We start from the raw sequence: 26316 nt of genomic DNA on the forward strand, positions 1-26316 counted from the left end.
CCAGTTTCACTTCCGGGTTTAGAGGTGGTGGTGGGACCGGAAATAGCTCGTAGCGGGGAGTACTTCCGGCAGGGCCTGGTCGCGGTGGTGGCTGTCGGCAGGTACCGGGCGGACCGGGGGGGGGGGCGGGTCGGTACCGGGGCTTTGAGGAGCGGAACCGTCCTGGGATTGAGCTCCGAGCTGCAGCAATAGGCCGGTAAGGCCGGTACCTTAGTTACGAGGCTCCGGTTCCGGTTTCTTCGCGGTGTTTCTGGAGCGGGGCCGTCCCGTTGGGCGCCGTTATCCCGTAGTGTTTTACCCCCCCACACACCGAGGCCTACCCCGGCCCTCCAGGCTCCGGTACCGGCAGCGGGTACAGCCGGGTCGGTGCGGCGGGACTCAGCTCCTGTCTATGGGATCCCCGTTGTAACGGGGTGGGAGCGGCGGGGCCGAGCTCATACAGCGGCTGGTTGAGACCCCGGGGCTGCGGGGCCGGGAACTGCCCGTGCTGCCCCTTTGGAAGCGGGTGAGACATTGATCTGTGCCTTGTTGTGCACGGGATGGGGATCAGCCGCTGCCCCTCATCACCTGGGAGCTCCTGGACTCACTCATTGAACCCAAAGGGAAGTTTCCTTTGTGGGCTTCCTCATGTCCGCGTTGTGATTCTGAGGCACCGATGGGCATTAAGGGAAACAAAGGATGATTGCACAGCGAGCACATCAACACACAGGCTCTGCCTGAGCTGCCGGCTTGGGGTGGGATCTTGAGCTGCTCTTTGGGGCCAGAGCCCTCTCAGTTATTCCTTATGTGAGCTGCACTGAGCCTGTGTGTGCAAAGGAGGGGGGGGGTCCTGAGGCTGGTGCAGCTGGAAGGGGGATGAAGCCCCTGTGGGGTCTTATGGTGCTGTGAGAGCCCAGCTCACAAACAGAGCAGTGGGGCTGTTATGGGGTCTATGGGGCTGTTATGGGGTCTATGGGGGTGTTATGGGGTCTGATGGGGGTCTTATGGGGTCTGACGGGGGTCTTATGGGGCTGATGGGGGTCTTATGGGGTCTGACGGGGGTTTTATGGGGCTGATGGGGGTCTTATGGGGCTGACGGGGTCAGGGACAGCACAGGGCAGAAGGGCAGTTGTTGTGAGTGTGGCCTTTCCCTTAGGAAGCTCAGACACGTGTCAGCAGCTGGTGAAGCATCTGCAGCTTTAAAGCAGCCCTCCCTCGCTTTCCAGGCACTTCAGTGCAGCGTTTGGTGCAAAGGCTTGTCACTATCAAAAGAGGTGACATGACAATTAGCTGTTGAAGTCGTCATGTGAGCCGAGAAGGCACATTAATAGGAAGTTGGGGGCGCGGGAGGAAAGGAGAAGCGGTGTCACAAGATGGAAAGGCTTCTTGCTGTAAGACATGTCATTAGCATGCAAACGTGTGCTAATGAGAAGCTTGTGATTTGAATCTAAAAGGCAGGAGTGGAAGGGGAGAGGCTGCGGGCTGTGAGGGGGCTGCTGCAGCCTTTCCAGGGATAGGGCTCATGTTGCTTTTGGCTTTTTCTCCAGTAAAGGAACATGGTTTTGTCTCCAGAGCTTTTGGAGCCCCAGCAGGTCCCCATTGCAGTGATGTTGGTGTGCATCGTGGCACCGAATGCTCAGTAATTCACCTGGGAAAAGGCACCTTAGATGTGCTCAGAGCAGCCTCTGCCCACTGCCCTTTTTACCCTGTGGTGGAACAGCCCCATCTGAGCTGAAAATATTCTGACATATTCAATGTTTCTGTGCCTCTGAAGGTAAAGCCCTTCTCACTGCTTCCTCCCCAGATCTCTATACTGGCCTCAGGACAGGCGTCAGCTCTCACCTGGAAAGCTGGGGCTGAATAATCGATGGCTTTAGGCCAACGAGAGCCAGGGATGTCCCTGTCACTGTGGGGGATCAGGGCTGAGCATCTCACAGGGTGAGCTTAAAGCGCTCTGAAGTTGCGGGGGCTGCCTAAGTGCAAAGTGCTGTTTGAGTGGAGAACGGTGACACTCTGCCACGGAGAAGGCGGCAGCCCCGCGCATCAGGCAATCTATTATTTAGCACTCACAGATGTCTGGAACTTTTCTCAGTTTGAGATGGACCCCTCGTTCATGGCAGCACTGACTGTGCTTGATCCGAAGTGACACATCCTCAGCTCCTTCCGCAGGGCTGCAGGGAGCTGCTGCTGGGGACCTGACAGCCTCAGCTCCCTCCCTCCTTCCTCCTCTCTGTCCCTGAGGGCTGCACTCAGGAGCAGCTTGCACACAGACCCGGGGTTGTGTTTGCAGCAGTGTGGGGCAGCTCCTGCCTTTGTCCCAGCACGTGGTGGCTGCCTCTTCCTGTGGTTCTGGGTGTAGTCCTGGGCATTAGGGTCCTTTGGGGTGGCTATGGGGTCCCTTAAGGCAGCTATGGGGTCCTTTGGGGTGGCTATGGGGTCATTTAGGGTGGCTATGGGGTCCCTTAGAGTGTCTATGGGGTCCCTTGGGCAGCTCTGGCTGCAGCCTCTTGGTTTTCAGCGAGACTTGCTGTAGTAAAACAAGAGTAAGCAGAGCTGTTGGGGCAGCAGCTAATCCGGTAACAAACACAGTTGTTTGGAGGCCAAAAGTCTCTGCACGTGAGGATTTTGGAGGGAATGAGTTTGTCCTGGTGGTGCCGTAGCTGTGGATCACAGTGAGGTGGAAATCTGGGGACAGCAGCCCCTTGCTTTGGCACCTTCCTCCCTGTTTGTCTCAGGCGTGTGCTCAGCTGCTTCGTTAACACAGCAGCCTCTTTGTGCACTGCTGATGGAAGGGAAATGTTTTCACACAATGGCTGGCAAAGCTGCCTGAAAACAGGCGTCAGCCTCGGCACATCGACCCGCTCACGTGGCAGCTGTACACACAGCACCACCAGAACCAGCACCAATGTGGTTGATCCCTGCCATAGAGCTGTGCCATGGGGCTGCTGGTGGCCAGTTTGTCTCGGGCAGAAGGGATGGGCTCCTCTGTGCTGGTGGAAGGGGCAGGGTGAAAGCTCTGGGTGAGCTCTCTAGTGCTTTGTGCTAACCTGAAAGGCAGCGTGTCACAGTTCAGCCTGGTTTCTGTGACATGATGTGGGATACCAGTGGAAAACTGAGAAACCATGACACGGGGTTGGCCTTTTCCAATAGGAACGGTGTAAAGCAGACAGAATCCAGCTGAGCTGGTAACAGGATTGTGTGCCTGGAGGACGGGTATCACGTGCACGTTACCTTTCTGTGTTTGCCTGCCTGCAGCTGGCAGCACTGCTGAGAACAGGAGGGTGACACCACTGGGCCTAAGGCTGTGGCATTGCTCCCCCAGGCTTCCCGTGTTGTTTCCCTACAGGTGATGCTGGTGGCTCTGCAGATGTGGCCCTGAGTGACGTAGGCCCCAAGTTACTTGGGCCAAGGATGAGCAAGCCGACAGACCTGCAGCACGACCTGGAACGGAGCCTCCCAGCCATTGCATCCATCAGCACCTCGCTTTCCCAGAGCCAGGGCTTCTCCCCATACTGCTACTTCAATCCAGAGAAGAGGAAAGCCATCTCGGACGTGAGGAGGACTTTCTGCCTCTTTGTCACCTTCGATCTGCTCTTCATCTCTTTGTTGTGGATAATCGAATTGAACGTAAGTTGGGAAAATCAAAGGTGTGGAGTCTTTCCCTTCTTAAGTTGTGCTTTGGGCTTCCTCTGCGTTAATTGCTGTGTTTCAGAAGTCTCAGGCCAAGTCTTTGTTTGCTCTTCCCAGCGCTCTCTGATTTGCACTGGCTGAGAAATCAGTGCACAGTCAGTGCTAGCTGAAGTCCAGCTCATTTCCTGCAAGTGGGCCCCTTTGTGGCTGCACGGGGTCGTTGACACCACGCATGCAGTGCTGGGTGTTGTCATGTAATGAGATCTGAGGGTGAGCAGTTGGCCAAGTTTCTCTCCTGCCCTCTTAAAGAGAAGCTGCTCTCTCCATGTGCCAAGCAGGCTGCCAGCTTTGCTGAGAGCCCTGTTCTGGAAGCCTCGGAGGGTGAGGAGGGGAGCGCAGACCTTCGTCTCCCCACCCAGCTGGAAGGCACAGACAAAAAGGGCTTTGAGCTTTGGACCCAGATTGCTGCTGCTAATCTCTGCCTCTGTGAACTGGAGGTGCCGCTCTGCCACAAAGGAGCTGGCGGTTTCTGTCCCCTCTGCAGAGGTTTCATGCCAGCACGGGGTGCTGCGTTTGCTCTCTGTCAACTGTTGCAACGAACAAGGAAATGTAGATTATTTACTTCAATCTGGTCAGGTCAAAGTTGTTCCCAGGGCTACGTTTATGTATTTTTTTTCCCCCTATACCAGCCCCAACTAGTTTGGCCACACAGGGAATGGGTTTCGAGTTACAGGTACTCGATGTCCTCCCACAGAACAGCCTGATTGGAAAGACAAGATGATCAGATAGACCCCACTGCTTCTGCAGGCAGCCCTCCGGTGTCTGGCCTTTGTTTATCAGCACTGGATCCTGCACTCACTTAGCGGCTCTTATCTCTGCCCAGCTTATCTCCTGCGGTGTCTGCACATAAAGGATTGCCTCGGCCAGCAGCTCCATCACCCTGTGCTTTGCCAAGAGGCTGCAGTGACCCCCGCAGCCTCGTGTAAGCACAGCAGCTCTGGGGCAGCATTCCTGTGATTCCGATGGTGCCATGGACCCCCAGCCTCCTGCTCCCTTCTTGCTTCTCTGGGCTCTCCAAAACGGTGCTTTTCTGCAAATCCCAACCTGCAGCCCTGGGGAAATGCTCTGGCAGCGTGGTCGTCAGGGTAATTCTGAGCGTAGGTCTTGCAGGTAGCCATTAATGAGTGACTAACTGGTGATATTTAGGCCCTGAGCCGAGATGCTGCATATTTAAGGCTATTAGGACGACTTATTTGCCTAGTTATGAAGAGCAATGAGTTTATATCGTGACTAATGCTTTTTTTATCAAATGGTTTCCTTTGCTGCAAGATAAGCTGAACAAATGGGCCCTCGTTAAATGTCTGTCTCCTGCAAACTGTCATTCTGCGAGCTCGCTGCTCTCAGAGACAAAGAGGTGCCTCAATCAGCTCTTCTTGTTCAAGGCAACGGCATAGATTTAAACAGAAACACTTCCCAAAAATCATAATTCAAAGTTGAGCCCTGTTCCCCCTCTAACATCTCCTGTCAGAGCTGTGCTGTTGGGAAGAGGCTCCGTGGGTCCCTTTCAGTTCAGGATGTACTGAGATTTGTTTGGTGGCTGCTGTCTGGTGCAAGCCCTGCAGCCTCACATCTAAAGCAGCAGTGCAGAACTGCTCACCACCCCCCTCAAACTGTTAAGCAGCAGCCCTGACCTAGAGGGACCACTTCCCAATGGCTGCCTCGTCTGTCCTTGGACTGTCTGACGAGAGGGTGCCAGGGCACCAGTCTGCCAAGAACTGGCCTGAGATCCACCAACTTGTTTCTCACAGATCATCAAACAGCTGTCAGCATATACCAGCTTCCAGGCCAGCTGGGCTGCATTCAAACCAATAGCCTAAAGGTGAAGCATTTGTTCCAGTTACCTGAGCCATCCACTTCCTCATAAACAGCGATTCCAAGCTCCTGAGAACAAGATTTATGGTGTCAAAAGCATCGAGGCTTTCATGCCCCACATTTTTTTGGGGTGAGATAGAAGAGCTCTTTGAGGTTTTTCCACGCCCTCTTACAATCCTGCAGAATCCTGGTTTTGCTTCTTCAGGCTTTCCATGTGTTTCTTGTGTGTGTTTATGGCCTTTGGACCCCTCTCCTGCCATGTCACAAGGCAGGTGTTTTGGGTGTCCAAAAGTGCTTTCTGGGGCTTTTCACCTGCCCTGTTTCCTCCTGTACAGCTTAAGTCTGTCCCCGGAATCTCACGTGGAAGTGATGGGCACAAAATGGGGGCTGCAGGAGACAAAGGGCTTTAGGCTGTGGGGGTGGTGATCTGCTGCCATGGGATGTGCTGAGCCAAATAACAGCTCCTCCACGTGAGGAAGCCCCATAGAGGAGTGTCTGATGTAGCATTGTGCTGCTGCAGCCCCGGCTGCCTTCAGTGCAGAAGCAGAAATGTGCTGCTGCATCCTCCCGTGGTTCTGTGCCAGCAGAGGATCCTGCACTGTACATTTGTATGCCTGATGCATAACCTGACCCAGCAGTAGCCTCTGGACTCCGCTTGGCCGGGTTCTTTCTATCATTAGTTTCTTATCATTGCACTCAATAGCTTTCTCATTTCCTGTCTCCTCTTCAGACCAAGGATGGCATTCAGAAGAACTTGAAGAACGAAATCTTCGAGTACAATTTTAAGACCTCTTTCTTTGACATATTTGTGAGTATCCCAGCCTGCTGCCAACGGGGCAAATAGCTTGGAGCTGTGGTTTGGCTGTGGGGTGGGTGGAGAGGGCAGCTGGGGGTCTCCTGCATCCCTGCTGCTCCTGGCCCAGCACTGGGGCAGATCACAGCCCACCCTGCTGCACCACTGACCCCACCTGGCTGTAGCTGCTGAGGTCCCGGGGGGCTGCATCCTTCCAGCAACCTGGCATGGGGACAAGGACACCATCTACATCAATGGCTTTTTGTTTTGAAAGGTCTTGGCTTTCTTCCGATTTTTTGTGTTGCTGCTGGCCTATGCGATCGTAAGGCTGCGCCACTGGTGGGTCATAGCGGTAAGAAAGCAATTTTGGCTTTCCTGTTTTCAGTTGAAACTCCTTGCTTAGTGTTGACCAAGGTCTGACCTACGTGATCTTTATTTTCCAGGTCACCACGTTGATATCCAGTGCCTTCCTGATCGTGAAGGTCATCCTCTCCGAGGTTGGTTTCCTTGTGCTCACAGGGGATTGCTTTGTGATTGCATCTCGCTTCTGTTTCCATTTTATGTAAACTCACTGGGACTTTTGCTTCTTTTTTTTTCTCTCCCACTCAGCTTCTCACCAAAGGGGCGTTTGGTTACTTACTTCCCATCGTCTCCTTTGTCATTGCTTGGTTAGAGACTTGGTTCCTGGATTTTAAAGTCCTCACTCAGGAAGCAGAAGAGGAACGATGTAAGTATTCTGCTCCCCTGGCAGGAGCCAGCAGAACAGGCCACCAGGTTTGGGCTTTCTGCTGCTTTGGCAGCACCTTGGCAGCAATGGAGAAGTGATCTCCAGGCTGGCTGTGACGGGAAGTGGCTGATTCAATTCTGTTACAGTATACGAGTCCCTTCAAGGGAAGAAAATACCAGATTATGAAAAGCATCTTTTAATTGAGAAGAGAAAAACATGCCAAATTCTCCAGCGTCTGGATACTGAAGCCAGACGGATTGGAAACAGAGCTCACCTCCATCCACATCAGTGGAAATGTTTTGAAACAGTGGGACGAATGCCAGGCGGATTGCGGGACTCTCCAGCTCGTGAGGCCTATCTTCAGATCTGGGCTGGAGACCTTTGGAGAGGAATGGTGTAAAGATCTATTACAGGGGAGCAGCAGGGGTTACTGTGTGTGAGATTTCACAGTCTCTAGTCATCGAGGTCAGATTAAACTGGGACTGAGTCTCTCTGACCTAATGCTCCACAAATGACTGCGTGTGGCAGAGCACCTGTCCCTTCCAAGGGTCCTTCTAGGGAGTGGGTGCTCGGTCTGTGTAATGCAGCTGTAATGTGAAGCAGCAGTGCTATTACAGCACTAGGGCTTAGTCGTTCTCCCAGGCTTCTCTGATGAAAGAGGACTGGGAAATGGCACATAGACTGAGGAGTATTTGTCAAGTGAGGCTGGATCAGAAATGCACTGAATGACTGGAAAACACCAGAGGATGTTTGGGTCTTGCAAGGAGGCTTTAAGATGAAAAATGATCAAGTGTTTAATGCCTCTATTGGATTAGGCTCGGGTTCCAAATTGCTTCCAGGGGAAGCTCTTATTTAATTAGATGCTTAATCGCCTTTGGATTTGACAGGCAAAAGAGCCCATTGATCTCCATGCAGATAAAATGTCTCAAACAAAAGATGAGGCAATAGGAGCTGAAAAGCTTGTGGGCTGGCTGGTGTCAGTGTGGGCAGAGCAACTGTGTCTGGCAAAAAGTGGCTGGGAGGCTGGAGAGGGGAGGCCTGGAGTGGGGAAAATGGGGCCCCCAGCCCCCCTTGTTTAGGACATTGCATGTGAAACCTGCTCTGCTTCACAGGGTACCTGGCAGCTCAGGCTGCGGCTGCCCGTGGGCCCCTGCTGTACCCTGGAGCCCTTTCAGATGGGCAGTTCTACTCCCCGCCGGAGTCCTTTGCAGGTAACATGCTCTGCTCCCATCCCACGTTCCTCTGGAAGCTCCTTGCCCCTATTGCTGCACTCTGTCTGAGCTCTGTCTCATCAGCCCAGCTCTTGGCAGAGGGAGGCAGCAAGGCCTCCAAAAACGGGTGCTGCAGAGCCTGTCTTTACCCCATGCTGCTGCCGTGGTGCCGTGGAAGAGCAGGGTCATGCTCAGCCTGGCTTTGACTCTGTGGGGAAATGAGAGTGTTTTGTGGTCTTGGAGTTAAATGCTCTTAAGCTGCAATTAAAGTGCTTGTGGTTAAACTCTGCCCTCAGTGTGAGGGCACAGGGGTGAACTGCTGAGAGCAGGTGAGGGTCAGAGTTGGCAGAGTGCTGCTGCCTTGTGCTGGCTGTGAGACCATCCCTGCTCAGCAGCCAGCAGGCATCTGCCAGAGCACTTGTCCCAGTGTTGCTGACACCCAGGGCACACTCAGTGCCCCCAGCCTGGCTGGGAGCAGAGCAGCACCTGGCAGCCAGCTCTGCACTGGGGGAGACAGGATCTGGGCTGTGCTGGGGTCACACCCTCTGGTAGCATTGTTTGATCTGTGGGAAGGTCGGGGGGAGATGTACAAATAGGCTCTTTGTTACCTGTGTGTTAATTTGTGTTTCACCCAAGGGTCGGACAATGAGTCGGACGAGGAAGGTCCGGGAAGGAAAGCACTGACAGCTCAGGTAAATAGAGACAATCCTGCCCCTGGTGTAGCAGCCCTTTGTCTGGGGCTGTTTGGTTGAGGTGCTCTGCCTGCCCTATGGCTCCTGGGATCAGTGGCATCGTGGCTGCAGCACGAGGGGTTCTCATTGACACTCAGCATTAACCAGCTTCTCCACTGCAGCATCCCTCAGGGATGTGGCTCCAGCTCTGCCTCTCTCCCCTTCCCTGGTCATGCAGTCATGTACCAAACGGGCACTACCTTGACCATCCTTGCTGAATTCTAGCAGGCAGGGTGGTTCCTCACCTCCCTGAAGTCTGGCTGGGCACACGCTTCTCTGTGCTGCTTTCCAAGTGGTTCTGCTGCTGTTCAGCTCCAGTTCTGGCACTTCCACAGAAGGAAGCTCTATGCACCTCGCAGCCCTTTGCCTGCTGGAAACCCTTACACTAAGGCAAGAGAGTTGCTGGTGGGCGCAGCTGGTGTGTGGATGCAAGCCAGGGCAGGAAGCGTGACTTCAGGCTCCAAAATGAGGCCTCTGTGCCCTGGATTTAAGAGATTGGTGTGGTGTGGTGTGGTGATGGGAAGTAGCCCATTTCCCTCTGCCAGCCCTGGGAGCTGGGTAGCAAATCTTGTACACACAACATGGGGCTTTTTCTGCAAACCCTGCTAGTCGAAATCTTCCTTTCTCTCCTAGGAGAAAGAATACGTCCGACAAGGCAAAGAAGCCATGGAAGTTGTGGACCAAATCCTCGCCCAGGAGGAGAACTGGAAGTTTGAGAAAAACAATGTAAGTGTTCCCCACACCCCAGTGCTGGGCAGCGCTGGCAAAAAGCACGGATGGCTTAGCAAAAACTGGAGGACAAATGAGGCTTTTGAAACCTCCTTGCAACATGAAAAATTAACAAGCGTTACAATTACCTGATTGAATTAGGAATCTATTCCAGCTCAGTTAAATGTAAAATCCCCTCTTATTTAATTAGATGTTTAATTGCCTTCCCGTTTGACGAGAGAGAGCCCCGTCACTCCTCCCTCACAATGGCAGGCTGGCAGGGGTGGGCAGCTCACCTTTGGTGGGTGTGAGGGCTGCAGAGTGTCGTGCTTTTAGGGACACAGCAGGCTCTGGGGAGGCTCTGGCTGCTTGGGCTACAACCATTCTTGGAGCCAGGAGTGTGTGGGGCACGGGAAGCTCCTACCCCACCCCAAGGCTGTGTGTACATCCCTCAGGACAGAGGCACTGTGGACAGTGTATCAGGGAGCCCTGCGATGTGTTTTTCCTCAAGCTACCAAGGGTTTACTTGGGGTAGCTAAGGCTCCTTTCTCTCTGTAGAGTGGCATAAAAGTGCTAGTGCCTCAGCCCCCCCAACACCCCCTAAAATCAACCTTGTTTTCCACTTGTGGGCTTGCAATGCAGTTGAGGTGAGAGTCCTGCAAACTGCAGTCTCATCTGGTATTTAAAATTCCCCTGTCAAGTGATCCATTGTTTGATGCCAAACTAGCTGGGCAGATTGTTTTCTTTATCCAAAGGGGGATGGATTTAAATAGACTAATCAGAGTTTAACACAGGGCTAATGATGAAAGGTTATCATCTGTCCATCCCTAACCCCTCCAGGGAGTCTCTTCTCAGATGTAGGTAACAACAGCAGTGCTGGCAAACTAAGCCCTCTCTCATACGCTGGTGCTGGTAGCTTGCTGCAAAGAGAATTTGACCTTGAAACGGAGTTTGCGGGCTGGCACGGGGTGGATTCTTTTCCTGTCTCATCACTGCTGCTTCTCTGGATGTCGGTTTGTTTATGGAAATTTGTGCATGGGCATCTGAAGTGGGCTCAGTGCCGTTCCTATTGCCTGGCGTGGGGGAGCAGGAGCAGTTTGGGGCCAACAATGGCCCTATGGGATGGTGCTGGAGCCCAGAGACCAGCAGGCTTTACCTTATGTAGAAGCACTTAATGTTATTTTGCCAACACAAATGAAACTTTCTTGTTTCTTGCACAGGACTTTGGTGATGTTGTTTACACTTTTGAAATACCTTTCCATGGCAAGACCTTTATTTTAAAGGTAAGAGCCTTCCCGTTTTGCTTCCTCAGCCTGTGTGATACATACAAACACTGCTCTGCTTGGAGCCACGGCTCAGTTTTCCCTCTCTCTGCTGGCCCTGGCAGCACAGGTCAGCCTGCAGAGCACTCTCTTTGCTTGAGACAGATGAACTGCTCTGCACGCGTTAGGGAATCTCTCCAGGAAAACCCCTTGGCTGGCAGACAAACTCCCCAGCAAATATGCTGGGCCCCACTCTTTGCTGGTGGAAGTGGGAGCAGGTGACTGCAAGACTCGCTTCCAACCCCAGCATCTAGGACTAATCTGACCAAGGAGGCTAATTGCAACTAATTGCCAGCAAGACCAGGGCTGAGCGTGCGTCTGCTGCTGCCTGGCATTGAGAAGAGCCGCTCGGAAGTGCCGTGCTCTGTGCCCTCTCACTGGAGTGGTTTGGCTGTAAACCACGTTTTAATGAAGCATTGGTGCTGCGGTGGCTTTTCTTTGTTCCAGTGCATATGCTGCCTCGCTGGCAGAGCTGCTGGAGGAGCAGCTCTGTGTTGGTGAGGCAAAGCTGGATGGTCCCGCTCTGCTGCATTAACTGTTTGCTTCCGAACATCCCCAGTCCCACGGGGACGTGGAGAAATGAACGTTAGCTGTGCTGGAGTCCTGGGAATCTTTTTGGTGACTTTCCAAAGCAATTGCACGTGCAGCTGAATTGCTGAGAAGGGCGGAGAGGGGGCAGAGGGACCTGAGATCGTTCTGCCTGTGTGGCCGTGGTGTGGATGGATGCTTGTCCCCCTTTCCATCAGGTTCAGCTGCTGCTGTTCCCTAGTTCTGATCCCCATTCGTGCCCTTCTCCCTCTTTGGCAATGGGTAACAACGTTGGCTTTGCGGCCTCACCGCTGTCCTCCTGCTTCCTCCCACTTGTCCTTTCTGATCTGCACTGTGTTCCTTAGAGATAATCTTCCCCATGTGGAGCAGGGTGCTGGCTGACTGCTCTTTCTCCGTCCTCAGGCTTTCCTGCAGTGCTCTGCTGAAACAGTTTACCAGGAGGTTATTCTCCAACCCGAGAAGATGATCCTGTGGAACAGAACAGTGGCAGCTTGCCAGGTGAGCGTGCCGGACAAAGATGGCTTAATCACAGGAGCTCCTTGAAGCGGAGAGCTGCAGCTTCCCAGCCCAGCACCGGCTGTCAGTGGTGCCCAGACCCTGTTGGAGTTTAGCTGGATCAGAATCACCGAGGCATTAAATCTCTGCTGCTCATCCGTACGATCCGAATGCTCCGCAGCAGCCAGCTGTGTGGCTGTGCCCATCCAAAAGCCCACGAGGTGGGCAGGGAGCTGGGCCAGTGCCTGAGCCAAGCCTGCTTCTGCTTGGTGCCGTTTGGCACTGCCGACGTGGTGGGGATCCAAAGGGAATGCCTGTTATTACCCCCCCCAAGAAAGGTGGAGGGGCAGCAGACAAACCTGTGTGTGTGCACTGCCACAGAGCTCATCCCCTGCCCCCCCTGAACCACCCCCATCAGCTGCTGGAGCTGCTCTGTGTGCTCCCAGCTGTGAGGGGCTGCAGTGCCCAGCTGTTGGCACCTGCAGGCACTCAGGCTGAGTTCTTCTTCTCTTTCTTTTCTCCCAGATCTTGCAGCGGGTTGAAGACAACACGATCGTTTCATACGACGTGGCAGCCGGGGCTGCAGGCGGTGTCGTTTCCCCCAGGTCAGTTTCTTTGCCTTTATTGTCCTGAGCCTCTGAAGACCGTCCTATAAAACACAGAGAGAAGCTTCTGACCACAGTGAGGGCCGGCATGTGATGCTCCCAGCAGGGCTGGGTGACACCCCTAAGGCAGGGAGCCCCTCAAATCCCCTCCAGACACTTCTGGCAGGAGTCCCATAGCTCAGAATCTCTCCCAGTCGCTCCCTCTGCCTCCATGCTATCCATACTGCCTGCATTGTGTCCATATGTTGACATACCTCTGCCACATCCATCCCCAGCAGCCCCAGCCCACGTGATCTGCCCCTTCAAAGTCTCACGCACGTTTCAAAGCCGTCGTTGCCCTTTTCTTTGCTCAGGGATTTTGTGAACGTGAGGCGGATCGAGAGAAGGAGAGACAGGTACATTTCCTCAGGGATGTCGACCACGCACAACCTGAAGCCTCCACTCTCCAAGTATGTCAGGTAAGAGCCTTTATTTGTTTATTTCAGCTGATATCCGACCCGCGCTTTGCTTAAGCTTAGGGCAGAGAGCCACATAAATGAGAACCCTGCTGTCTTTCTGGCACCGTTGGCAGGAAGTGAATCTATTTGTGGAACCAAACCTTTGCTTCCCTTGTTCTTCTTCCTTTGTTAAAGAAACGCTCTGTGCTGTTGAGTGCTGCTTGGGCGTTTCTCAGCTCTGCTCTGGGGAATGGAGGTGCCGACAGTAACAGCACAAACCCCAACCCCTTCTGCATCCTGTTTGTGTAGCAGCCAATTCCCAAACAGGGCCAGCTGCCATTTTGGAGGGGCAGTGAGCAGCTGCCCACGTCTTTCTATGAGCCTCTCAGATGCCTTTTGCTTCTCACTTACTGACTTTAAAGCCTGCAGGCACTGAGGGACGGACCTGGGGGTGAAATGAGCTGCGTTGGGGTGGGAAAGCTCCTGGAGCACCTGGGGGGTCCTGGTCTCTCCCTTTCTGCAGGGCTGGTTTCACACAGCTGCTGATGGATCTCGGCAGGGCTGGTCTCATCACACAAGGCTCCTTGTTACTGCCTGTGCTGCTGCCTGGGGCCCAGCTGTGCCACTTCACGCACTGACTTTGTTTTTCCTAATAATCTGGTTAAAGTAATTGACATTTTAACTCAGAGATGTTAGAGCCGCCTCAGTCTATTTAAGAGCTGGAGACTTCGGGGGCCTAGAAAAATCTGTTAACAAATGTATGCAGCAAAAAATAGTGCGTGTTCCCAAGCAGGGAAGGGAAATAAATCTGTATTTGGGCTGTGTGTGCAAGCAGAGCTCTTGTCTCTGAGATGCTCAGATGGTGTGAGGATGGATCTGGGGGCTGCAGAGACACAATGGTGTGCCCTGAGCTCAGCCTGACCGTGTGTTCTCCCTGGGTGCTTCCCCAGGGACCCATTCCCCAAACACACCCAGTAATGCAGTGATGGTGTTGGCCAGGCCAGAGGTTTGGAGGCAGCCTGGTGGCAGCCCCAGCACTGCTAATGTGGGAAGTCTGCTGGGCAAACTGTGTTTGTCTGTGTGCCCACAGTCAAGCCAGATTCCTTCCTGGACACTCCAAGCATCTACTTATGCCCCTCTGGGCTCCTGTCCTTGCAGTCAGACAAGGGGCTGTGGCTGCAGGAGTCAGTGTGGGGTCAGTGCAATGCAACGAGTGCCTTCCCAGCTTGATTTGGTGCTGTTGTTTCCTTGCAGGGGTGAGAACGGACCTGGAGGATTCATCGTATTGAAGTGCCCCAGCAACCCCCGGGTCTGCACTTTTATCTGGATTCTAAACACTGACCTGAAGGTAAAGCACTGCTGTGTGAGTGCCATGGCTGCGTCCCAACCCCAGCAGAGCTCATCTGTGTGCTTCTAGAGCTCTGTGTATCACAGGATGGGTGCTGAGGGCCTGCCCTGTGTTCCCAGCTGGGCAGTGCAGGGGCTGCTGTTACACTGCGAGCCTCCCCTGGGCACAGCTTGAGGCTGTAGCAGTGGGACCTGAGCTTTGTAGGCAGAACTTGATCATCTCCCTCTTTCCCCCCTGAAGTTTCCCCCAGTGTAGGGCTGGGAAACCATTCCTTACCTGACAGGTCTTGGTTATGGGGCTTCACCTCTGTGCTGGATTGGGAAGAGGTGATTTCATTCTCTTTGGAGTCCAGCATTAGTTGGACATGGAAGCGTTGCCTGGCTGCCTGCTGCTCCCAGGAACCTACTGCAGGGATGAATCATTTGCTCCCAGACACCTCGGCACAAACACAGACAACCCGTGGAGCTGCAGGGCTGCGGCCGCACACCGTGACCCAAATCCGGAGCTATTTGCAGAGCTGCATGCAGAGTCCTTGCTGGTGGCCGGGACAAAGGCAGCAGGCAGGGAGCCTGAAGGGGGGGGGGGGCATTGCCCTGTTTTCTTCCTGCACTGAATCGTGCCAAGGTTGGTGTGGAAACGGCGCTGCAGCAGCGAGCACAAAGGCTCCATTCATCAGCACTGCAACGCTGCGCGGCCCCCTCCCCTCCCACGGCCCTTCCCTCCTACAGAGCAGCTCAGCTACTGTGTGCTCCTTGCATTGGGCTCTGAACAGCCTTCGTGGAGGAGATCCTCAGATCCTCTTGGCAGCTCCTTGGCTGGGCTGTGGCACGGCTGGTGCCTGGCCCCGCTGGCCCTGGCTCTGCTTGGCACAGGGTTGGTGCTGGAGGTGCTTTTCCTTGGTGCAGGTGTCTCTCCTCCACCCCCTCCCTGTGTAGTGAGCTGGGGTGGAGGGAAATGAGCTCCATCTTGTACAACTGAGCTGGGAAAGGGGAGGTTCCCCCCCCCTCGTGCTTTCCAGGATGGGGAGTGAGTGCTCTCCTGCTGCTGCTGGAAGAAATGCTGGAGCATTTCTATTAATAACTGCTTCCACCATCTTCCTGAAGGGTTCTGCTGCTGCTCAGACCCCTCCTTGGTGCTGCCTTGGTATTTCCTTTGGCCCTGATGGGGTATTTATAGCTCATGGCTCATCCCTTCCTCCAACGAAGGGCAAGGGTTGCACACGTGTGTGTGTTTGTGTCTGTGCTGCTGCAGCTCGATTTGGAGAGGTGCCCAAAATGGCCCCTATGTCCACAGTCCCAGCCCCAAAGGGTGGAGGAAAAGCCCTGCCCCACATCCATGGGGCTTCTCCTGTGCCTTGGGCAATGGGATGTGACTCCCCTCCTCCCTCTCTACCTCAGCACCTGCCCCACTCCCAGCCCGGTGCTGCTGCCTTCCCCCGCAGAGCTGGGCTGATTTTCTTATAGGAGATAATGGAGCAGGGGCTGAGTCGTGCAGGGCTTTTTAGGGAAATCAAAACGTGGTTCAGTTCCTCCCCCGGATCCAACACCCTGAGAGCAGCAGCAGCAGCTCCACGCTGCGGTGTGCAGCCCTGAGCTGGAGGGGGGACCATCCCCACACCTTGGGAGCACCCCATAGGGGGGTCCTATGGGGGTTTTCCACTCGTTTCATTGCTACCCTCACTTATGGACTGTTTCCTCTGCTCTCCTCGCAGGGTCGCCTGCCCCGGTACCTCATCCACCAGAGCCTGGCAGCCACCATGTTTGAGTTTGCCTTCCACCTGCGGCAGAGGGTCGCTGAGCTCTGCAACAAACCCTGAGTGCTGTGCTCTGCCCCTGCTGGACTCGCTGTGGGTGGGCAGGGGGGGCTGCTCCTCTCTGAACCGGAGCCCTGGAGCTGCCACATGGAGTGTGTCCAACCCCTGTCCTGCTCTGCCCTGAGCCTGGGATCTGCCCTGTGCTCCATCTCCCCCCACGTTGGGTCTGGGGGCTCATTGACACCCCCAGGCTGCTGTGCTGAGGATGAGGGATTCAGAGGAGAAGCCGCTCAGGGTGAGCACACAGATCCATCCCCTGTCATGTGCCGCTCACACATGGGGACAAAGCACAGCTCCTGGGTGGGGGGGCTGCTGTGGGGACCCTCGGGGCAATCCCTTGTGGCTGCCCCCCCCCCGTGGGGGTTCTCCTGAGCTCATTTAGAGCCCCCCCTGCATGCAGCCCTGCAGGCTGTGGGCTCGGAGCCTTCTGCCTTCCCCTGGGGCTGTGGGGGCGAGCACAGCTTCGTGCTACCTGCGCTGCTGCCACGTTGTGCACTGTGATGGGAGCTGCCCATACCTGGGTGCACACAGCAGCAGCATGGGGGGGGGAGCACCCATGGACCCCCCCAGGGGCTCGGCTTGGGGTCTCTGCCCCCTCTACCGTTGCCTGTTGGTACCGGGGGGCACCTCTGGCTGGCATCTGTCAAAATAAAGAGCCTTGCACTGTTTGCAGCCCGCTGCTTTCCTGGTTGCCCTTTGTAACTCGATCAGATAAAAGCAAGAGGAGCTGCCTGGGAGGGAGAGGGAGGGGGGCAGGCACAAGGAACGTGCCCAGGGCTCCTATGGGCCCACTGCCCGTGGGGGTCACTGCCCCCTGCCCTGCAGTGGCACTAAGGCAGGGGCATGGAGCATCCTTCCATCCCCCATGCAGGGCTCTGGCTGGGTGTCCCAGTTCTGCCCCATAGTCCCAGTGTTGCTCCTGTTCCTCTGAAGGGGAGGGGGCTGCAGCGTGGTGCCCCCCCAGCCCGTCCCATGGCCCAGCTCCCTGAGCTGTGCCCGCTGGCACCCTGTGAGCACCCGTCTGTCCACAGCCCCCATCTGTTGGCCCTACAAATAGCCCAGTGGGGGGGGGCCCACAGCCAGCACCCCACTGCCAGCTCGCATGGCACAGCTGGGAGGGGGGGGGGACAGAATGGGACCATGGTGGTCCTACAGGGGTTGGGATGGGGTTGGGATGGGGTTGGGATGGGGTTGGGATGGGGGGGCTGGTGACACACACCCACGGGACCTTTGTCACCTCTGGGGTCCATCATATTCACGGGGGGGGGCACATCCCATTGAGGACACGTCATGGGGCACATGGGGCTGAGCCTGATGGGCGCACACAAGGTGACGCACATGTCCCTCAATGCCACCCCCCGCTGCTTTGCCCCTTGGCACCCTCCCGTCCCCTCGGTGCCAGTGACACGTCCCAAAATAGCCTCCGTGGGGCCATAAAAGAGGGGAGGGAGGACTCGGGGCAGCAGAAGCCACCGCTGGGAGCGCTGTGAGGATGTGGGGGCCGAGCACGGTGGTCCGCAGTGGGGGGCTGCTCTGTGGGGCACAACTGGGCTGCAGAGTCCAGGAGGAGGATGTGGGGCGCAGAGAGTCCTTCAGTGCTGAGTGGTTGGACCTGGAGCTCAGCACCCGGCCTGAGGAGGGGTGAGCGGCAACGCTGGGGGGTCCCCGAGGGTTGTGGGGTCCCTATAGGGTGGGGGGAGTGAGGGAGATCTGATGGTGGGGAGGTCTTTGGGGTGCTGTGGCTGCCCCATGGGACTGGGAGGATCTTTGGGGGTTCTATGGGGGTCTATATGGGGATGGAGGAGGCTGGGTGGATGTGTGATGTGTTGGGGGCTTTGTGGGGCTGGGGGGGGTCCCCGTGGGGCAATTTGGGGGGGTCTCGTGGAGCCGGGTGGTGTCTGTGCAGTGAGAGGGTTGTGGGTGGGGGGCTCGAAGCTTCCCATGTGGTTGTGAAGGTCCTGGGGGTTGTTTTAGGGGGTGGGGGGAGGTTCCAAGGGTCTTCATGAAGGTGAATCGAGAACGATGGGCTTCTGCAGCATCAATGGGGAACACAGGGATGGATATCAGTGGGTCCCTATGAGGTGGGGCGGGACAGGGGGGTCTCCAAACGGTGCTGGAGGGTTTGGGAAGCCACAGGGGTCCCCATGGGGCGGGGTGAGGCCGGGGACCTTCACAGCCCCCCCATGAGCTCCCTGTGTCCAGGTGGTGCCGGAGGGAGGTGGACCAGCAGCGCCGCGAGTCGCTGGAGCAGCGCGGGGAGACGCGGGTGCTGACACAGCGCTCACCGTGGGGCGTCGTGAGGGTGGGCGTCCTGGGGCAGCCCCTGGCCCAGCATCTCCTCCCATACGCCCGCACCCTCCCGCTGCCCCTTTTCGCCCCCTCAGACCTGCGTGGATCCAAACCGGGGCTCAGACGGACCCTGTCCCGTTCCCTCTCCCACGAAGCCCAAAGGGGTTGAAGGCGGTGGGTGGGGGGCTCGGGGAACGGGATGAGGTTGGGGGGCGGCGGCAGGAGGGTCCTGAAGCTCGTTGTTCGCCGCAGCCCCCGAAGATGGAGGAGGAAGGTGGGGGGATGTGGAGGTGGGCGCCCACCCTGCAGTGGGCAGCAGAGGCCGGTGGGGACGGGGCGCGGATGGGACGTGGAGCCCCTGGCAGAGAGAAGGGAGCGAGGATGGGGTGATCTGAGCCCCCCCCCCGGGGCAGGGGAGGGGAGACACAGCAGCGTTGTGTTGTTTTGTACAGATGTGAATTTCTTTGTATTGCAATAAAAGGTGCAGCCTGGACCTGCGGCTCCAGCTGTGGTGGTTTGAATGAGGGATACCAGACCCCCCCACCCCCCATTTCTATGGCCCAGATCAGCCCTACAGCATTGGCCTGTCCGTGGGGCTGTGCCCCCCTGTTTGTCCCCTTCTGACCTGGGGTTGGGGACAACAACCCTGTAGGGAACTGGGGAAGCTGAGGCACAGCCCATAGATGTCAGATGTGGGTTAGGTGAGCGGGTGGGGGGGGGGGCAGATCTCTTATATAACCATGTCCCCCCTCCCCCCTTACCAGCCCATGCCAGGGTTCTGGATGGTCCTTGTGCCAGCGCCCAGATTAGCTGTTCCCTCCTGGATGGATCCTGCTGTCCCTGGGTCCCCGCCAGGCCCTGTGCCCATCCCCATCCATCCCCATCCATCCCCACTCACTGTCTGTGGGGCTTCACCACCTTCACTCCTTCCCTCGCCCAGCCCCACAAGCAGCAGCGCCCCACATCCCCGACTGCTGGCACAAGGAGTGAATGGGGAGCTGGACGGGTTGGTGTGGCCAGATCCTGCCAGGGGCTGAGCTCCATCACACTCAGCTCAGCAGCGATGGACAGACCAGACCCCATCTCTGCCCTTATCTCCCTGCCTTCCTTATCCCAGTCCTCATTCCCATTCCTGTCCCCACTCCATCCCCACCTCCCCCAGCCCCATCCCAACCCTATGCCACGCACAGGGGGGGTCAGAGCATCCCCATTGGGGTGCTCGCGCTCCCACTTTGGTTCTGGGACACCCCGAGATCCAGCACCACCCTGTAGACTGCAGCACCCACATGGTTATGGGGGGGGGCACAGCAGGGCCGGCTCTGGCCGCAGGCGCTGACACTAACCTGGTTATCCACGATGGACGGCTGCAATCAGCGCCGAGCAGCCGCTGCCATAACTCACCTTCCCCCCCCTCCCTGTTGGTTATCGGGGCTATAAATGGGCCGCAGCATTGACACAGCTCAGCCCCCACCATGAGCAGCCTGGATTCCATCCGGGAGGGCTACGCACGCTTCGACCCCATCTCCTACCTGCACAACAACTACGTGCCCCCCCGCGCCGACTTCAGCTCCGAGGAGTTTGTGGTGCCCTGGAAGCTGAGATGTTTGGCCGAGACCTTCGGCAGCGGTGGGGAAACTGAGGCACAGGGTGAGGGGGACACAGAGCATCCTGCCCCCATCCCATGACTCACAATGGGATCCTCATTCTTTACCCCTCCAGGTGAGATCTGTGGGCGCACGCTCATCGATGTGGGTTCGGGTCCCACCATCTACCAGCTGCTGAGCGCCTGCGATCACTTCGAGGAGGTCGTGGCCACCGATTACTTGGAGGTGAACAGGGAGGAGCTGCGGCGTTGGGTGCGGGGTGAGCCCGGAGCCTTCGATTGGAGCCCCTTCATCCGGCACGTCTGCAAGATCGAGGGGCGCGGGTAGGGTGGGATGGGGGGGTGTGGGGTGGGATGTGGCCCCTAAAGCCCTAAAGCCCCATAGGAACTCAGCCCCAAGACCCCATGGAGCTTCATGCCCTGTCCCTGCAGATCGCGGCCCTTTGGATTCTGTGGGTTGTGGTCCCATAGTGCTGATCCCATGAGGTTCCTTTGGGATCCCATCCCCAGCTCCGTGCTGGTCCCTGTAGGATCCCAATGCTGTAACCCTGCATCTGATCCCCAGCCCCACATCTCCCTTCACACCAGGCTGATGCTGCGCTGATCCCTGCAGGATCTCATCCCCATAACCCTGATGATGCTGGGCCAATCACTATAGGATCCCACCCCTGTATCCCCCCAGGGTCCCATCCCCACAGACGCCGTGCTGATCCCTGTAGGATCCCACCCTTATATCTCTGCAGATGTCAGGTTGATTGCTATGGGATCCTGTCCCCACATCCCAGCCCCATACCCCTATTGATGCCAGGCTGCCCCTGCAGGACCCCAGCCCTATACCCCTATTGACACCAGGCTGCCCCTGCAGGACCCCAGCCCCATACCCCTATTGACACCAGGCTGCCCCTGCAGGACCCCAGCCCCATACCCCTATTGACACCAGGCTGCTCCCTGTAGGACCCCAGCCCCACAGCCCCCCTCTCCCTCCCCTCCTCTCTATCCCAACGCAGGGAGCCCTGGCAGGACAAGGAGCGGCGCTTGCGGTGCCGCCTGCGGCGCATCCTCCCCATCGACGTGCACCGTTCGGACCCTCTCGGTTCTCCTCTGCACCCTCCGGCCGACGCTTTGCTCTCCACCTTCTGCCTTGAAGCCGTCAGCCCCGACCGAGCATCCTTCGGCCGAGCGCTGCTGAACGTCAGCTCAATGCTGCGCCCGGGGGGGCACGTTGTGCTGCTGGGGGCTCTGGGGGAATCCTTCTACCTGGCTGGAGCTGCTCGGCTGCCCGTGGTGCCGCTGGCTGAGGATGATGTTCGTGGGGCTCTGAGCGATGCTGGATTCACCCTCCGTGATTTCCGTTCCTATTCCATGCCCCCAGCGCTGCGCACCGGTGTGGATGATGTGGATGGGGTTTTCTTTGTCCATGCACAGAAAGCACTGGAAGGCTGAGCCCCCCCCGTCCCTGCACCCCACCCCCCATTTAGGCGGATGCTGTGCTCCCAAATCCTGCCATCCCACCCCCATTGCATCCCATAATAAAGCCTGAGCTGAGCATTGCATGGCACTGGGGAAGCGTAAAGGTATAGGGGCACATTATGGGGTAAAATGGGGATGAGGGAAATGGGGGGCACTGCATCTCGAGGTGGGGGGTACCAAGAGGGGGGAGAGGTTGGAAATAGGGTGTGGGGAGATGGGAGCAGAGTGGGGCTGGGTTTGCAGTGCCCATGGAGCAATGGAGGGGTGCAAAGCAGGACGGGGGGCACAGAGCACAGGTTGAATTCCAGCTTTATTCACAGCACAGGGCACAGCCTGCTGGGGGGGGCTGCACCCTGCGGGGTTGGGGGGGGTGCAGCCCCAAGGGCTGCACGGGGGTCAATCCCCCCACCCCAAGGCACCGCTCTGACCCCACACATTGCACTGACCCCTCTATACTGAACCCACCCAGCAGCAAGCAGGGCCGGGCAAGGCAGCACAGCACACCCCCTTACCCCCCTTGTTCCCCAGGCACCATCACCCCCACCCCCATGGGACCCCCCCCATGTGCTCAGCCTCCCCCAGACACCCACGCCCCCCCCATAACCTGCAGCCCCAGCAGCCATTGCCACCTCGCGGCTGCCTGGATCCACAGCAGGAAAAACAGGCTCAGCATCAGCAGCCGGGGGGGTCTGATGCCCCCCCCCAACTTCCCCCATAGAGGGGCTCCCGGCCCCCATACAAGACAGTGATAGAAAGGAAAGCACAACTCAGAAGGCAGGGGGAAAAGGGGATCCATGGGGAGGGGGTATGGGGAGGGGGGGAGGAATTTGGCACGTTGGGCAAGGCCCTGGGGGGGGCACGCAGTGTGTCATCCCCCCCCCTGCTGCTCTAGTCCACTTTGGAGAGGTCCGAGTTGGCCTTCAGGAGGTAGAGGCTGTCATCCACCAGGAAGCTGTGGGGAGGGAGGGGAGATCGGGCTGGGGGGGGGGGCAGGTTGATTTATTGGGGTCAGGAGATGGGGGCACGAGGGGGCCCCAAAAGCTACTGGAGCCCAGTCAGACCTCAGAGCACTCCCAGCAGCCAGGAGCAGGAGAAGGGCTCTGAACATCCCCATTTCAAGAGGGGGAACACAGCACCCCAAATGCAAAAGAGCCCCCCCCCCCATTTCATGCATGGCCCTCACCTGTAAAAGAGGATGTTGAGGGGCACGGTGCTGATGTGCCAGAGGGCGTGGGCGTCCAGCACCCAGAAGAGGGGGGGGAAGTCGAGGAGCTCGAGCAGAGCCCCCGCCTGCAGCAGCAGCACCACCACCGCACACTTCCAGACGTGGGGCAGGCGGGGACGGTTCCTCAGGCACCACCACAACCACCACAGCAGGTTGAGGAGCCCTAAAAGGGGAAAAGAAGGGGGCAGTGGTCCTTACTCTCACCCCATTGTGTCCACTTGGCCCTTACCCTGATCCCATTGATCCCATTGATCCCATTGATCCCATGTCCCCCAACCCAGCTCTCACCAATGGCCACGTTTGCAGCCATGTTGTAGCCGTAATCAAAGCGGACGAGAGTCAGGTAGGAGATATGGCAGGCGAGGAAGAGGAGGAGGAAGGCCCTGAAGATGCCGATTAAGGCCGGACGCTGCAGCCCCATCGTCCTGAGGGCAGGAGGAGAACAGTGACACAACCCAGCCCCATACACAGCACTGTCCCCATGCAGTGACACAGCCCAGCCCCATACACAGCACTGACCCCATGTAGTGACACAACCCAGCCCCATACACAGCACTGTCCCCATGCAGTGACACAACCCAGCCCCATACACAGCACTGTCCCCATGCAGTGACAGCCCAGCCCCATACACAGCACTGTCCCCATGCAGTGGCACAACCCAGCCCCATACACAGCACTGTCCCCATGTAGTGACACAACCCAGCCCCATACACAGCACTGACCCATGCAGTGACACGCCCAGCCCATACACAAGCACTGACCCATGTAGTGACACACCCCAGCCCCATACACAGCACTGTCCCATGCAGTGACACAAACGCCAAGCCCCATAACAGCACTGTCCACAAACGTAACAGCCCAGCCCCATAAACACAGCACTGAAGTCCCATGCAGTGCACAACCCAGGCCCATACACAGCAATCTGATCCCATGGTGACACAGACCCAGCCCATAGACACAGCACCGTTACCCATGCAGTGACCAACCCAAGCCCATACACAGCACTGTCCCCATGCAGTGACACAACCCAGCCCCATACACAGCACTGACCCCATGCAGTGACAGCCCAGCCCCATACACAGCACTGCCCCCATGCTGGGATGCTGCTCACCTGACCCAGCACAGATACACAGAGTGCAGGACAACAGCTGAGGCGCAGAAATAGTCGAGTTTCTGCAGGGCAGGGGGGGGGCTCAGAACCCAGAGATGCACCCGGAGCCCCCCATAAGGTGGGGATGGGGACCCCTCACCTCTGTCAGCGCCGTGTCCCGGGTGTGGAAGACGGTGGACCAGAACCAGGCGTTGACTGAGACCTGTGGGGAGCACAGAGCGGAGCTGCAGGCAGGGGATGGACGTGGTCACTGCAGTGGTGGCTCCTGAATGTCTTTAATGCTCTGATGGGGAGGGGAAAGAAGGGACTCACCCAGGCAAAGGCGACGCAGGTGGGATACATGGGGGAGGTGGGGGGCACGGCAGCTTTGTAACGCAGCAGCATCAGGAAGCTGGCCAGGCCATTGAGGAGGGAGGCCAAGGCTGAGGCTGGTTCCTGGACAAAGAGGAACCTGGAAAAGGGCCACTGTGAAAAGGGACATGGGGGGTCAGTGGGATGGAGGGGACACAGGGGACCCCAAACCTGCCCCCTCCCCAACCCCCCCATACTCACCTTGCCATGGAACTGCGGGACGCGGCGGCCGCCCTGTACATAGAGCCGCACTGTGCGCCACATGCACTCGTACTTACAGTCATCAGGGCACGTCCAGCCTGGGGATGGGGAGCAGGAGGGTCAGTGGGGTGGGGGATCAGAGCGTCCCCCCCCCCTGCAGCCCCAACCAACCCCACTCAGGACAACGAGCATCAGGACACCAGGTTGGTATGGCCAAGAAGGCTCCAGGATGGCTCCAAGTCTCCCCAGTGCCCCCAGTATGGCTCTGTGCCTCCCAGTACAGCCCAATATAGCCCAGTACAGCCCATTACAGCCCAGTACAGCCCATTACAGCCCAGTACAGCCCAGTACAGCCCAGTACAGCCCAGTATAGCCCAGTACAGCCCAGTATAGCCCAGTATAGCCCAGTATATCCCAGTATATCCCAGTACAGCCCATTACATCCCATATAACCCAGTACATCCCATTACATCCCATATAACCCCATTACATCCCATATAACCCCATTACATCCCATTACATCCCATATATCCCATTACATCCCAGTATATCCCATTATATCCCATTATATCCCATTATATCCCATTATATCCCATTATATCCCATTATATCCCAGTATATCCCAGTATATCCCATTACACCCCATTACATCCCATTACATCCCATTACACCCCATTACATCCCATTACATCCCATTACACCCCATTACATCCCATTACATCCCAGTACATCCCAGTCCATCCCATTCCATCCCAGTACATCCCAGTCCATCCCATTCCATCCCATTCCATCCCATTCCATCCCAGTCCATCCCATTCCATCCCATTCCATCCCATTCCATCCCATTCCCCCCCATTGCTCCCATTCCGGCCCCCCCTCCACGTGCAGTGGGCGTGGCCTGCTCGACAAGTGGGCGTGGCCTGGTGGAAAAGTGGGCGGAGCCTCCTGGCCCGTCAGCCAATGAGCGCGCAGCGGGGGCGGTACCTGTCAGGCCCATGTAAAGCGGCTGCCGGGCCCGGAAGTGCCGCAGCGCCGCCCCGGAGCAGTTCCGCCGCTCGCAGCGGCCCAGGCACTCTCGGTACAGCGGCTCCCGGTCACCCTGAGAGCCCCGGGCCGGGCCCGGTGCCGCCGCCGCTCCCAGTAACAGGAACAGAGCGGCCCGAGCCGCCCCGCCGCTCCCCATGGCCGCACGGCGCGGCTTCCGGCCCGCCCCGGAAGTGGAGGCGGCGCAAAGCATCACGGGATATAGCGCCCCCTGCGGGCACCACGTGAAAACAGCGATCCTGCAGGAGTGGAGCATCATGGGAAATCCACATTCACACTTGGGCGCTCACCGCAAAGGCTCACGGGATATATCCCTCCGTGCGGCTGGGGGGCTTCGGAGGACTCGGCAAGGCCTAGGCCCGGTTGGGCGGCCGTGCCCGTTGTATATATCCCCATATATCCCCTATATACCCCTATATAACCCTATATACCCCTATATAACCCCATATATCCCTATATACCCCTATATAACCCCATATATCCCTATATATCCCCTATATACCCCTATATATCCCTATATATCCCTTATATACCCATATATATCCATATATATCCCTATATATCCATATATATCCCTATATATCTCCTATATATCCCCTCTATATCCCCTATATATCCCTATATATCCCCTATATATCCCCTATATCCCCTATATATCCCTATATATTCCCTATATATCCATATATATCCCTATATATTCCTATATAACCCTATATATTCCTATATAACCCTATATAACCCTATATATCCCCTATATATCCCTATATATTCCCTGTATATCCCTATATATTCCCTATATATC

At 56.9% G+C, this 26316-nt stretch overlaps 4 protein-coding genes across 7 annotated transcripts; 3 read left to right on the forward strand and 1 right to left on the reverse strand.

Moving 5' to 3' along the window:
• The first annotated feature begins 4 nt into the window (after positions 1–4).
• On the forward strand, positions 5–16892 carry STARD3 (StAR related lipid transfer domain containing 3). 2 transcript variants are annotated; one of them, XM_015885859.2, is made up of 15 exons: positions 5–101; positions 3326–3606; positions 6212–6289; positions 6549–6626; positions 6718–6771; positions 6884–7001; positions 8114–8212; positions 8849–8904; positions 9577–9669; positions 10872–10934; positions 11925–12020; positions 12543–12622; positions 12976–13080; positions 14314–14407; positions 16119–16892. In XM_015885859.2, exons 2-15 carry the CDS (start codon positions 3391–3393, stop codon positions 16221–16223), a joined length of 1335 nt encoding a protein of 444 aa, XP_015741345.1. In that variant the 5' UTR covers positions 5–101; positions 3326–3390; the 3' UTR covers positions 16224–16892. The 2 variants fall into 2 exon arrangements, with proteins under 2 accessions (XP_015741345.1, XP_015741346.1); XM_015885860.2 differs by having other exon boundaries at positions 88–196.
• A 775-nt stretch (positions 16893–17667) lies between these two features.
• TCAP (titin-cap) lies at positions 17668–19002 on the forward strand. Its single transcript, XM_015885958.2, has 2 exons — positions 17668–17861; positions 18423–19002. The coding sequence occupies exons 1-2, from the start codon at positions 17713–17715 to the stop codon at positions 18676–18678; spliced, it is 405 nt and encodes a 134-aa protein (XP_015741444.1). The 5' UTR covers positions 17668–17712; the 3' UTR covers positions 18679–19002.
• A 93-nt stretch (positions 19003–19095) lies between these two features.
• PNMT (phenylethanolamine N-methyltransferase) lies at positions 19096–21663 on the forward strand. 2 transcript variants are annotated; one of them, XM_015885956.2, is made up of 3 exons: positions 19096–20156; positions 20229–20436; positions 21120–21663. In XM_015885956.2, exons 1-3 carry the CDS (start codon positions 19982–19984, stop codon positions 21553–21555), a joined length of 819 nt encoding a protein of 272 aa, XP_015741442.1. In that variant the 5' UTR covers positions 19096–19981; the 3' UTR covers positions 21556–21663. The 2 variants fall into 2 exon arrangements, with proteins under 2 accessions (XP_015741442.1, XP_015741443.1); XM_015885957.2 differs by having other exon boundaries at positions 19096–20135.
• Positions 21664–22254: 591 nt separating this feature from the next.
• Positions 22255–25905, reverse strand: PGAP3 (post-GPI attachment to proteins phospholipase 3). Of its 2 annotated transcripts, none has more exons than XM_015885955.2 (8): positions 25455–25905; positions 24471–24568; positions 24231–24383; positions 24058–24120; positions 23919–23980; positions 23096–23232; positions 22766–22970; positions 22255–22559 (listed from the first exon to the last, which is right to left on the reverse strand). In XM_015885955.2, the coding sequence occupies exons 1-8, from the start codon at positions 25771–25773 to the stop codon at positions 22520–22522; spliced, it is 1077 nt and encodes a 358-aa protein (XP_015741441.1). In that variant the 5' UTR covers positions 25774–25905; the 3' UTR covers positions 22255–22519. The 2 variants fall into 2 exon arrangements, with proteins under 2 accessions (XP_015741441.1, XP_015741440.2); XM_015885954.2 differs by having other exon boundaries at positions 22255–22534; positions 25455–25900.
• Positions 25906–26316: the final 411 nt, after the last annotated feature.

This window comes from Coturnix japonica, chromosome 27, assembly GCF_001577835.2.
Source record: "Coturnix japonica isolate 7356 chromosome 27, Coturnix japonica 2.1, whole genome shotgun sequence".
Lineage (NCBI taxonomy): Eukaryota > Metazoa > Chordata > Aves > Galliformes > Phasianidae > Coturnix > Coturnix japonica.

Coding starts and splice junctions, on each gene's coding strand:
- STARD3 (XM_015885859.2), top strand. CDS start 3,391: ATGAGCAAGCCGACAGACCTGCAGCACGACCTGGAACGGAGCCTCCCA. Junction 9,670..10,871: donor GGAAGTTTGAGAAAAACAAT/GTAAGTGTTCCC, acceptor TTTCTTGCACAG/GACTTTGGTGATGTTGTTTA. Junction 12,623..12,975: donor GGCGGTGTCGTTTCCCCCAG/GTCAGTTTCTTT, acceptor TTCTTTGCTCAG/GGATTTTGTGAACGTGAGGC.
- TCAP (XM_015885958.2), top strand. CDS start 17,713: ATGTGGGGGCCGAGCACGGTGGTCCGCAGTGGGGGGCTGCTCTGTGGG. Junction 17,862..18,422: donor AGCACCCGGCCTGAGGAGGG/GTGAGCGGCAAC, acceptor CCCTGTGTCCAG/GTGGTGCCGGAGGGAGGTGG.
- PNMT (XM_015885956.2), top strand. CDS start 19,982: ATGAGCAGCCTGGATTCCATCCGGGAGGGCTACGCACGCTTCGACCCC. Junction 20,157..20,228: donor TGGGGAAACTGAGGCACAGG/GTGAGGGGGACA, acceptor TTACCCCTCCAG/GTGAGATCTGTGGGCGCACG. Junction 20,437..21,119: donor TGCAAGATCGAGGGGCGCGG/GTAGGGTGGGAT, acceptor ATCCCAACGCAG/GGAGCCCTGGCAGGACAAGG.
- PGAP3 (XM_015885954.2), bottom strand. CDS start 25,773: ATGATGCTCCACTCCTGCAGGATCGCTGTTTTCACGTGGTGCCCGCAG. Junction 23,233..23,918: donor GTGTATCTGTGCTGGGTCAG/GTGAGCAGCATC, acceptor TCCTGCCCTCAG/GACGATGGGGCTGCAGCGTC. Junction 22,535..22,765: donor CTCAACATCCTCTTTTACAG/GTGAGGGCCATG, acceptor CCCTCCCCACAG/CTTCCTGGTGGATGACAGCC.